Genomic DNA, 12,857 nt, shown 5'->3' on the forward strand with positions numbered 1-12,857 from the left:
GGGCTGCACTGGGGCTGTGTTATTTTCCCTGCTGCTCTTCTAGAATGCCATGCACAGGTGAGTAAAGCTGGCTCTGGTGGCCAGAGACCCTAAAAAGGGCAGATGCTGACATGACAATAGGAAGTCAGGCCAGCAAGCACTAAAGAGCAAAATGGTATGTATGGGACACAGAAGACATCTGCTACAAGACACTTTTGCGGGTAATGAATGGGGAAGACATGCATGAGGGCGAGGTGAGAATCCCTGATAGTAAATGTAACGTGGAGTTGATTAAAACAGAACTAGAATGATGTCTGGCAGCCTGTAACCTTCCTGCTTATCCAAGCTGCCAATCCTTGGATTTGGCTTAAAATCAGGCTGGGCTTTGTCTTAAAAACTTCTTTAATATCTGTTTTACTGTTTCCCTATCTCTTCTGCATGCAGTTTGTAGGCATTGAAAAGGTTACTACAGGTGCTAATGATGAATTTGAATTTGGCTTTGCTGAAAGATTCCATGAAGATTCGTTTTCATCTCAGTAGGAATCTCAAACTGTTCCTCTGTCTTCCCAGAAGTACCCTCCAGCTCTAAAATTATGTGATGCTAGCACAGATACCAGGACTCTAGTAACAATCCTGCCAAAATGAATATAGTGTCTTAGATTAGAAGTTGTTAAAGATGTCATCAAATCTGGACTCTAAACATTAAAAATCTATACTAATAACATTCAGAGTAGGTTCATGACTATGATTCTAAAGACCTGCATTTGCTATTGGGCAGTCTTGTATTCTAGGTGAACTTGACTCTTACACCCAGGTATAGATCTCAAAAGACAAACTTTAAAAGGTATTAGCAATACTTTATTGAATATATTAACTGACAACTGTGGTTAATAAATAAAAACTAATATTTTTAATAACTTCATTTTTAAGTATTTATAAATATAAGCTGCATTTCACTCAGTTTCTTTTCCACCAGTTGGAATTGTAATTAAAACATGTTAAAGTTCTTCACATTCATTCACACAATTGCACTCCAGAAATGATCAAATGCAGTAGCTTATCTGCATTACATTTGCCAGGGTATATGCTGAATGTTTTGCTTTCCCCTTCTTAAGACACTGAGAAAAAAAAAAGTTATATGAAATAGGCATTAGTTTTCCTCTTTTTAATATAAAAAAGTCCAAAATTCTCTGCCAAAATTCCTTTATCTTTTTAGGTTAAAATAAGTGAATAAGTTTTGTTTGTTTTTATGATCCAGTCAGCAAGATTCCCACTGGTATGTTACATCATTTTCTTGAAGCTGATTATGTGGCACAGTCCATAGTCTGCCTTGACTTTGACAGCTCTCGTTTCAGTTGTTCAAAGCACACAAACATAATGAAGTTCCAGAATCCAAGTCGCAAGAAGGAAGGTACCAACCTAGAAAAGTGCATGTCATCGTTTGATTAGTTTGTTTGATTTTTTTTATTTTTAATTTTTGAGATGAGGCTTCACCCTGCTGCCCAGGCTGGAATGCAGTAGTGTAATCATAGCTCACTGCAACCTCGAGCTCCTGGGCTTAAGTGTTCCTCCCACCTGAGCCTCCTGGAGTAACTGGGACTAGAGACTGCACACCACCACACTCAGCCTGAAATTCTTAAAGTGATTATAGCAGGTTATGCTTCTCATTTTGCCACTCCTCAAGTGAAGATGCTTAAAAGTACCTACTCTTCATCTTTCCCTCCTCTGCTGAAAATAAATTTTCCTCTAGATGTCCTATATTACTTCAAAACAACACAGCCCTGATGATCACATCTATACAAATCCACAAATATCCTTCACTCCCAAAACATGTCTTCTCTTCAGCGACATGAACTTTTTCAAAAACTCTTTCCTTTTTTGAGGGAAGGGGGAATTTTTGCTTGTTTTGCTTTGCTTTCTGAATGGGAGGTAGGAAACTATTAGAAGGGGGAAGGAAGAAGAGAAACCAAAGAAGTATTGAGTAGAGTCAAGAAATCAGTGCTGTCTCAATCTTGACGATTCTTGTCCTTAGAGAAATTGTTAATGTTTAAATGGCTTTTATTGTTTAACCTATAAAAAACACCCCTCTGCCCCAATTTTTTTCTTCAACTCTCTTAACATGTTTCTCTTCACTTCCCAATGTGGGGTATTTTGCTGCATAAAAAAAATCATAAAATTACATTTCAGTAGCATTAAGTACATACACATTGTGTGTAACTATCACCACTATTCATCTCTAGAACCTTTTTGTCACCCCAAAAAGAAACTCTCTACCCATTAAACAGCTCTCCATTTTTTCCTACCTCCAGCCCCAGGTAACTTCTATTCTTTCTGTCTCTATGAATTTGACTACTCTAGGTACCTCATTTAAGTGTAATCATACAGTATTTGTCCTTTTGTGTCTGGCTTATTTCACTTAGCATAACGTTTTCAAGGTTCATCCATGTTGTAGTATTTCTTCCCCAAAAGGTTTTTAAATTTGAAAAAAATAAAATTATTAAATGGTTAATGGTTTAATAACTGGTATATCCATTTTAAGTTAATTTTATAATGAACTTCATTTGTATTAATGTATCATAAGTACAGATTATGATGAGTTTTATAAAAAGTTGGAACTTTTGATAAAATATGTATGATGCATTCATGCTTAATTTATAAAGCTTGAGGAATGGCCTTATAGTTTAAAAAGGTAATAGAATTTTATTATTAAACCACTAGTGTAATCCTTGTGGAATATATTGACAGATTACTTAATACTGTATTTTCTCCTCCTTCTCCTTCTTCTTTTTTGAGACAGGGCCTTGCTCTGTCTCCCAGGCTGGAGTGCAGTGGCACAATCATAGCTCGCTGAAACTTTGAACTCCTGGGCTCAGGAGATTCTCTTGCCTCAGCTTCCCAAGTACAGGAGACCATCAGTGCGTGCCACCACACTCAGCTAATTTTTACATTTTTTGTTGAGACTGGGTCTCGCTTTGTTGCCCAGTCTGGGCTCAAGTGATCCTCCTGCCTCCATCTCCCAGAGTGCTGGGATTACAGGTGTGAGCCACCACGCCAAGCCCATACTATATTTTCTTAGGAAGGTAGTTTCCGATACAACATTGCATTATGGAAATATGTAATCTATTACACAACACTTGTTTCTAGGTGAGTGTAATAATTACCCAAATCAAATACTTTTCTGCATCACTTTTCTAGATTGGTGGTGGTGTCTTATCTCTAGTTTTACAATGTTAAAACTTGAGTCCATCAAATTAAATCAAATCAAATCTTGTTCTCTCATAGCTCTCTATTATGATTTCCCTCTACTTTATAACTTTCTTGCCCAGAGAAGGCAAAATACTGTCTGCATTTCCAACAGATTGGGACCAATGGAAAAGGCACTGGTCTTGAATGAGCCTTTGATCAAAGTTGAGAAAATTTGAATATCATGGCTTTTTACTTTCTGGCACAGTGGAATTGGTGGATTGGAGAAATCTGTGGCAAGGAAAAGTCAATACTAAGTATATGAATATACTAAGGCTTGTAAGCTAAATGTCAGTTGCTTGACATGAGAGTGTCCCAAAGCACACAGACAGCCAGAACACATTACAGATACACAAGATCATATCTTACCCCTTGAAGAAGGCCGTTGGTCCTTCGTTAGTGAACACTTTCATTGCACAGTTGGGCACACTTTTGTACTGTCCTGGTGGAGAATTAATGAATCTGGTTTTTACTACATCCACCGGGGAGGACATAGCTGTTGCGCAAAATCCAGCGATAAGAGCCGACACCAAGTGGCAGGGGACGTCATCTAAAATGGATCGATGAAACAGGTCAACATCAGACTTTTGGGGGCTTGCAATTTAGTTATCTGTCATATCTTTATAAACCTGTTGATAACAGTAGGTCAATGAAGATGTCTTATAAATAAATAAAATAAGAAAGGTATTGCACTAGAAAAAGAAGGTAAAGAGTAAATGGCTTAACAGATTGTTAACACTTTAGGAAAGTAACCTGTTAGTTTCCTCTGTGCCTTTAAGGCCTGTAATAATGCCTAATATATGAGCATCTAATACTTTTTTATTGAAATAAGGGAAATTTCAATGTCTCTAGAAGTTGTTAGAATATTATTTTTAAGAACCTATCTTATGGTATTACTTTTTGGATGAGACCACTGATAAGCTCCTTGTATAACTAGATCTTTTGGATATAGTATGCAGGATGGACTTACCTCCTGAATTCTGCTGTATAAAGAATAAGATTCTAACAAAAGTCCCATATATTAGTATTAGGTGAGAATAATGCTGACATAAGATGAAATTGCCTGTTATTTTTGTTGCAAAATATTTTTGTTGTGGCAAAACTTCTTAAACTTAATATTTTGGTCTTTTCCTGCTTCTCACAAAGTTATATATGGTTTAAAATTACTTAATTTTTAAAAAGAGAAAACTATTAGAGTTAAGAGATTGAGTATAAGGTGGCTGCAGAAGCTCCAAGATGAAATTCTAAAGGTGCAGAAGTGTTTGTTATATGAAATGGGAAGTTACCTGCTAATATGTTGTTTTTCACAAAGGCCTCCTTCATTAGATCATATGTTAGTAGCTCTGTACAATTGATGATGACACTTCTCATCAGATTGGGAGTAGTCCCTGGGGGAAAAAAAAAAAAGAAAATGTTTACTAACTCTACTTTACAATAAGTTGCTAGTTGTATGTATGTGCTTTGGTGGTTATAAAACCCACTTTGAAGTTAGTTACCTTTCCAAAGACCCGTCAAGCCTTCGGTTGTTGCTATTATTCTGTACGCGTTATAAGTCCCCGTGTAGCGAGGTTTGATTCCGTGGAGATGGCTCTGTGCTTGAAGTCTGACTTTCACGACCTCTGTGGGTTGCCCAATGAATACTGCCACTCCTCCAGTCGTTAGACCAGCTAAAATCTTGCTTCCTAAACTAGGTGCTGCTATCCAGAGAGAAAAAAAAAAATATTAAGAAAAAAAATTAAAGACCTAGAATGCATGCATGTCTTTTTAATTTTCAGTGGTTCATATTTTTGTATTTTTTTTTTTTTTGAGATGGAGTCTTGCTCTGTTATCTAGGCTAGAGTGCAGTGGTGCGATCTTGGCTCACTGCAATCTCCGCCTCCCGGGTTCAAGAGATTCTCCTGCCTCAGCCGCCCAAGTAGCTGGGATTATAGGCACGTGCCACCATAGCCTGCTAAGTTTTGTATTTTTAGTAGAGACAGGGTTTCACTATATTGGCCAGGCTAGTCTTGAACTCCTGACCTCAGGTGATCCGTCTGCCTTGGCCTCCCAAAGTGCCAGGATTACAGGTATGAGCCACCACACCTGGCCCATATTTTTGTATTCTTACAGCTTTTCTATTTCTCTAATGCTTGTTCATGTGTTGATCATGTACTAAATGTGCATCAACTCAGAGTAAGGCTAGAAAACTTCAGGTGTCTGAAATTTTTTAAAAATGAAGACTTTCAAGGAACAAGAAAACACAATGCTTATTTTCACAGTGGCCTGATTCTTTCCTGTGTTCAGCTTGGTTCTTTCCCACATTTAGCTCTCTTTTCAGTATTATCCGACTGTGAGGAGGCACCCATCACCAATGAGGCTTGATCTTTCTCCCACGAATGATCATGTTAATTATGGGACTTGGTGGCCTTAGAAGAAGCCCAGTGGACAAACTGCACCAAAATGGGCCATCAAGTAGTGTTAGGCTACAACATGTGAAGGGAACAAAAATAAGAAGACAGGAGAGAAGAAAGTGATTTTTGTCTTAAAATTTTGAAAAAATTAGCTTATGTTGCTCAAGACAGATATCATTAAATACAAATAGTCTTGAAGCCCAATATTCATTTCTATCATTAAGTAAACATAAAATTAAGGTTCAGTAACATTTACTCAGCAGAGACTTTCTCAGTCATTATAATTCTGTTTCCTAATTTGTCAAAAAGGGATAATAATATCTACCTCTTAGAGTTGTGTGAGTTAAATAATATTGATAAAGAGCTTACACTGTCTAGCATAAAGAAAATCCACAAAACTGGCAGCAATTTTTAAATCACTATCATGATTGTACTCTTCTCATCATGCTTTACCAGGGGCTGGGCATATGATTGACAGCTGTCTTTTAATTAGCAATATCATATGATTACAAATGCCTTCACTTTTAGCTCACATTTGTAATGCACTGCACTACAACGTAGTGTATCTTGATGTACTACTCATCCTATCCTCCAATCTCCAACTTTCAAATCCCTCTCTTCACTTCCCAATCAAGCTTCCTGGAAAAGAGGCTTTTTTTTTTTTTTTTTAAGAACTAAAAGAAATTTATTTACAAAACATATTGTTTGTCTTTACTTCTCAGAGCCCATTTCTTCCTCAGTCCCCTGCAATATAGCTTATACCACGCTACTCTGCTGAAGATGTTTTTGCTAGAAAATCAGTGAGCTTCTATTTGTTATGTACAATGATCACTTTTCAGTCCTTTCCACACTCTCTGCTGTTTGACGCTATTGGTAGTCCCTGCTGTGACTTCCTGGAATCTGGCCCAGAATTTTCTCCTAAAAGGAGCCCACTAAATAAACCGAATCATGTGCCTACTGGCCATTACCTGTTGACATGGCCTAAACCAAATTTCTTGTCTTCCCCCTAAGACAGCTTCTATACATCCTCTCTCAATAAAGGGTATCTTTAAACAGAAACTTGGAAGTCATCTCATATTTCTACCTGTCCCTTATGCCTTACTTCTATTTGTTCACCAAGTCAATTCAATTATATTTTCTCAATCTTTCTGATTGACATCTCTTTTTCCCTATTGCCAGTGCTTTAGGGCATACCCTGATCATTTCTTGCTTTCTAACTTACCTCTTTCTTACTCCTTTTACATATATACTCTATCTGCTGCCAAAGTGATCTTTTGAAAATGTAAATTGTTTATGCTACTCCCTTGCTTAATATTTTTACAATGACTTCCCACCACTGTAAGGATAAAATCTAAACTCCTTAGCACCGCCTGAAAGGCCTTCTGTCATCTGGTTCCCTCCTGTCTCTGTGGCTTCACCCCTCCTTCCTCACCAACATGTCCTCCCTGTGCTATGTTCACTCTACTCCTCACTGAGTCTTTGCACATGAACTTCACTCTACTTGGAAGGTCCTTTCTCACCCCTTTGCCTGGAGTACTCCTGCTGGCCCTTCCAGAATTGATCCAGACATTAACTCTTCAGGAAAATCTCACGGACCATGCCTCCATGGCTAGGTTAACTAGTTCTGCTTAATATAGCCACCATCTTGTAATTACAGTTAGTCATGTGCTGCATACGTGATGGTGGTCCCATAAGATTAGAACAGAGCTGAAAAATTCCTACCACCTAGTGACATCCCAGCCCCATAAGGTTGTAGTGTAATGCATTACCTTTTCTATTTTTAGGTACACAAACACTTAACTTTATGTAACAATTGCCTGTAGTATTCAATACCAACATGCTGCACGGGTTTGTAGCCTAGGAGCAATAGATTATACCATATAGCCTAGGTGCAGCTATGCCATCTAGGTTTGTGTAAGTGCTCTCTGTGATGTTCATTCAACAACCAATTTGCCTCCTAACTCATTTCTGAGAATGTATCCCCATCGTTAAGTGAAGTAGGACTGTATTGTAATACAGCATGTGTCATGGAATATAGTCATCTATTCACTTCTCCCCACACACCCCATACTCTCAACTGTAAGCTCTGTCTAGAGACACATCTGCCATCTAAACATCTAACATAGTTACTGGCACATGGCAGTTCAATAAAGCCTACTAAATAAACTGAATCTATATAACATAGAACACTGCCAACATATATCCTATTAATTTGGTGCCCAAAGTCCACAACAATTGGTAGAACAGTCAATCTGTGAAGAAAACCACCTGACCAGGCAGCTTTACCTCCTTTGTGTTTCCTCTCTTGCTACATCTATAAATATCAAAATGCAGTTTTGATCTAGTAACATTCAGACTTTATCTTCACTTTGAAAATACTTGTGTGGATAAATATAACTTACATATTTGTATAGACAATATTTACAAATTATCCCATAAAATTATAGTATTGAAGGTTACTCACAGCAGAAATGATAAAATCTACAAGGTGGATTTCACTTAATGTATTCATTTTGCCATCAGCACATCTTCTCTCTGGCTTGTCTGCTCCACATGAAAGTGCCTCTGATGTTGATTAGCTGTGTGATTTTGTGCATGTTACTTAACTGCCCTGATATTCGGCTAACACTTTTTACTCACAGCAGTGATGTGCGGTTTGAATGATGGGCAGAATCATATGAGAAGTGCAGAAGGCAGTAGAGAACAGGGTTAGGAGCCTGGAGTCCGAGGCCAGACTGCCTGGGTTTGAACCCTGGCTCTGCCGCCTCCCAGCTGTGTGACCTTGGGCAAGTGATGAATCTGCTCTGTGTTCAGTTTTCCCATCTGCCAAGGGATAATGGTACTAATACCCTTCCAGTTATAATGTATCTGAAGCACTTAGAACAATGTCTGGTTCATAGTTAAGCCCTCAAATAAATGCTACCTAAAGTGACAGGAATTCTTAGAGTGCACTGGCACTCAGGAAATATGTTTCCTTTTCTTTTTCCCCTAAACAAACTCCCTACAGCATTGGTCCACTTTTTCTGCTCTGGTCTTTCCTGGACCTGATGAGGAACCTCCTAAGAGGAAATATGTCTTTTCCTGTCCTTTCAACTCTCTTCATAAAGTCTGGCTTTCTTTGCTTCAAACAGAAGGCTTTGAACTTTGTTGCATACACAAATGATGAGGGAAGCTTGTGGAAAGACACTCTGGTCTCTAGCCTGAGGATTCAGACTCAGAGGACCATGGTAGTCCTCGTTTGGATTTCTGACAAGCTCCATAGATGTTTCTGATATACTTCCCTCTTTGGAGAACTTTAAGTTAAACATTTTTCTGTAGCCCACCCATATTCTCCAGATGGAGATCCACATTGGGCACAAAACTTCCATGACTGGGTGACTTTTACAAGTATAAATCTGCATCTTAAAAATCGATTTTGCATACTTTTTTCTTTCTATGAACAATGAGCTAATATTTGGGGAAGGGAGAGTTCAAATATGAATGTTTTCTCGCCAATTTGTTATGAAAACCACTCCTCTGTGTGTTACACTTTTTGGAACAGAGCGGAGCCCAAGGCTTTTCTGCCCCTCCCAGGAACGCTCACGGCTTACTTTCTTTCCCTGCGGTGAGGAACTCCTGGACCGTGTCGTAGAGGCCGATCCTGAGAGAGGCGGAGCTGATTTGCCTCTGAAGCCCCGCAGGCAGCCCGCTGTAGAGTTTCATCCGCCCTTCTGTTTTTACCACAGTGGTGATTGTTCCCAGGACACCTTTATACCTAATAGCACTGGACGTCGGGCATTCACCTTGGACCTGGAAATAAGAAAGGTGCAGAACAGAAGGGAGCGAAATTGAGTTCACTCTTAAGCCAAGATTTCGCCCTGTGTTCCTATTTTCCGTTTCTTTTCTCAGCAACATCCCTCTTCCATCCACCTCCCTCTACCGTGTGTGTGTGTCTGTGTGTGTGTGTGTCTGTGTGTGTGTGTGTGTGTGTGTGTGTGTGTGTGTGTGTGTGTGTTCGCGCACGCGCAGATGGGGGGAGGCTGGCTACAATGCACATTTTGAATATCCCCCTCCCCAGGAACTCTCCAGAACCCCTAGGGCAGTAGGATAGGACAGAACCCCCGAAGAATCAAAGAAAGGAAAAAGCACCTGACTAGTAAACTCAGGAGAGGCCAATATTCTCAGCTCTTAGAATACTAAGTGCACCCTAAATTTTGGGAGAATTTGGTAGTAGTCATGGTCAACCCATTCTCTGTGGCCCTGGTGGTTCTTCAGCTAATCCCAGAAAAAGTTCCAGTTTCCCATCCTAAAGCACCAGCCCTGGGACAAGGCCAGACTGCTTTGGAAGGTCACCTACCCTACCTAGAAACAGTGGTTACACCAAAGCAGAGAATAAATGGAATGCACGCAACAGCGTCCCCTCTGCCCTGAGACCCCTTGTCATACCCCTCTGCCTAGCTACCTGGAGCCGGACTTTGGCCGTGTCCAGCGGGAAGGTGATCACGTCCGCCAAGCACGCCGCTATTCCAGCTGAGAAGAGCTGGACCCCCAGGGTCGGGTGTACGTCCGAGGCTGTCAGGCCCCCCATCTTCACTCAGAGACTGGAGATGCAGAGGAAAAGGGCTCCAGCCCCGAAGGTGGAGGAAGTTCCTTTCCCTTGCTCTTCACGCCTGTCCGCCGGGCAGCAAACCCGATTTCTGTTTTTTGAACCGACCGCCGGACAGCGGCGGTGCAGAGGCGGCGGCTGCAGACGGAGCGCGGTGTTGGGGGCCGAGTCCCCGCGTCCCCTCCTCCCCACCCTCGCGCCAGCAGGACCCTCTGCGTTCCGGTCTTCCGCTGGGACTTATATAGCTGGGCCGCTCCCGGGCTGGGCCGCGCGAGGTCTCAGAAGACCCGGGCGTGGGACCTGCCGGGGGCGTGTCCGGGAGCACCGGGTCCCTCCCATTCCCATTCTCGCCCGGTGCCTCGGGAGCCCTGCTTCGCTCCCCGAAAGCCCTGGGCCGGCCGCTGGTTGTCTGCGCCCCGCACACCGCGCGTCGGAGGGAGGGCGCGCCACGGCGGTCAGCACCCGCGCCCCCGCACGTGCCTCACCTTCTGTCACCCTTTGGCTGCACACCCTCGGCTGGGGCTTTCGGAAACCAGCACGATATCAGAGCCTTGGTGAAAGGTCCTGCCTAGCTGGAGCTCTCCCAGAAGGAAGAGCGGGGCACTCTCCCACTCCTCCAACTCCCCAGACATCTTGCAGGCCCCTTGCGGCCTTCTCTGCTTCCCTTTCCTCTCCTTTAAACTTCTCATCCTCCTTCCTCCGGATTCCTTCTCTTCCCACTACCAAATTCAGACTTGGAAGAATCCCACACAGGAACAAAGAACACTCTGAACTTGTCAAAAAAAAGCGTTTCGTTTCATCACTTTTTGAGAGAAGATGTCAAACGAGACAATAAACACACTAGAAAGCAAACAGTACATTGCTAAAGCGCGGTACAAAATGAGATACCACTTGTTCCTTCTAATTAGGTTTCTTAGAGGATGCAGTGGAAATGACAGGGCAGGTTGCTTGGCTCCAGGTGCAGCTCTCCAGCTTATCAACTCTGTGAACCTGGGAAAGTCATCTGTACTCCAGCTTTTATTTTCAACAGTGTAAAATGTGGTTCCAGAGCTAGCCCAGGTCTGAAATCTCCCTGCTAACTTACCTATAATGATGTAATATGTGTTGGTTGTGTGGCCTTTCCTAGTTCGATCTTTGTGCAAATTTTATTTTCAATGTTTATTCTTGTGAAAACTTAAGAAAACAAAAAACTTTTTAAAAACAGTGGGAAATAATAGGAAACTGGAGAAAGAGGGAAATGGACAAGGTCAGGTCCCAGCTTCCAGAACCTCTCAGATAAGCCAAAGATCGATTTGATATTACCAGAATCCACATCCAGCTATTTAGGGCCTCTGGTACTCAACCCTGACTTAAGCCCCCCAAAAGAGTCAGTGGAAGTCAGAGTCATCTCCTCCAGGAGCAGGAGAAATAAGACATGAATAAAGAATAATCTCCAAACCCTCTATAAGTAAAGGTTGTGTACTGTGCAAGAAGCCAGTCCTAAGGCATTTCCAAGGGAGGTCAGGCTTGCAGAGCTTCCCTGAAAAAGGCAATGTTGACCTGACGGGTAGCCTCTGAAAAACAAATAGAAAGGAGAAGGAGCCAGTGAGGTTTCTCCTCTGCAAACACTTGTTGAAATAAAGATCAACTGAGGCAAATAAGTGGCATACATACAGGCAAAGATGTTGGGGAAAGCAAGTCGCGTATATAGAATGCATTCTGTTGGCCTGACTGACTGGGAAATTGGGTGATGGGGAAGAAAGAGAGAGGTAGGGCAAGAAGTTGGTGAGGGATGAGGCTGTAGAAGCCAAATGAGAAGCAGAGCCTGCAAATCCATTATGAGTGTAGATTCATGTTATCACCTGTGTAGTGCTTTACAGACTATGAAGTGCTCTTACATAAATGTCACATTTAATTTGATAGACAATACAGCTTTATGAATGATTAGATGTGGAGTCAAAGATTACTCTATGTTTAAGAACATGGGTTGCAAGCTCAGTGACAGTACTAACGATTGTCATGAGGCAGTTGGTAAGGGGGGTGATTTTAGGGGTAAGAAGATTAAACCAATTTTTAAAGTCTTAGAATTATTTGGAGAGAATACTGTTGATATCTAGATAGAGAGCTTAGGAAGCTGCATTTAACATGCTAAAAGAGGAAGAAATAGAGGAGGTATTTGGTAGTCATGATATGGATGCAATGAAAGGGGCATGCTTTTCACGGGAAAATGGGGCTAGTCAAATAGGACTAGGAAAAGAGTTCAAGGGCCAAACCACAGGGGGACCCAGACCCAGAGTTATAGTCTGGAAAGAATGGCTTTGTCAAAGGTAGAGTGAGAACAAGAAACAGTAACATATCCAGTGATAGAACTGGTATTTAAGAATATGATTAAAGAAAAATTGGGTCTGACCAGTGTCAAATTTAGAAAAAATGTCAGGAGGACAAAAACAAAGAAAAACCTACCAGATTTGACTCTAACATTGTTGGTGATCTTAGGGAGTACAACTATGATGGAGTTGTTATGTTGTGAGGCTGATGGCTAAGCAGTGGTTAAGAATGTTGGTATAGTATGACTAAAGTGTACAAGAGGAGACCTTATTCCTTGTTGACTCTAGTGAACCTCTGCTATCAACAGGTTAATTCCCAGTCCTCACCCCGAAGCTACCCATGAATCTTTCTCA

General features: G+C 41.3%; 1 protein-coding gene across 2 annotated transcripts; it reads right to left on the reverse strand.

Annotated features, from left to right (window-relative positions):
- Positions 1-815: 815 nt before the first annotated feature.
- On the reverse strand, positions 816-10,427 carry UCP1 (uncoupling protein 1). 2 transcript variants are annotated; one of them, XM_004040417.5, is made up of 6 exons: positions 10,054-10,427; positions 9,203-9,401; positions 4,719-4,919; positions 4,509-4,610; positions 3,592-3,772; positions 816-1,398 (listed from the first exon to the last, which is right to left on the reverse strand). In XM_004040417.5, the coding sequence occupies exons 1-6, from the start codon at positions 10,177-10,179 to the stop codon at positions 1,284-1,286; spliced, it is 924 nt and encodes a 307-aa protein (XP_004040465.5). In that variant the 5' UTR covers positions 10,180-10,427; the 3' UTR covers positions 816-1,283. The 2 variants fall into 2 exon arrangements, with proteins under 2 accessions (XP_004040465.5, XP_018880701.4); XM_019025156.4 differs by having other exon boundaries at positions 819-1,398; positions 4,719-4,916.
- Between the last annotated feature and the right edge of the window lie 2,430 nt (positions 10,428-12,857).

This window comes from Gorilla gorilla, chromosome 3 (genome assembly GCF_029281585.2).
Source record: "Gorilla gorilla gorilla isolate KB3781 chromosome 3, NHGRI_mGorGor1-v2.1_pri, whole genome shotgun sequence".
Classification (NCBI taxonomy): domain Eukaryota; kingdom Metazoa; phylum Chordata; class Mammalia; order Primates; family Hominidae; genus Gorilla; species Gorilla gorilla.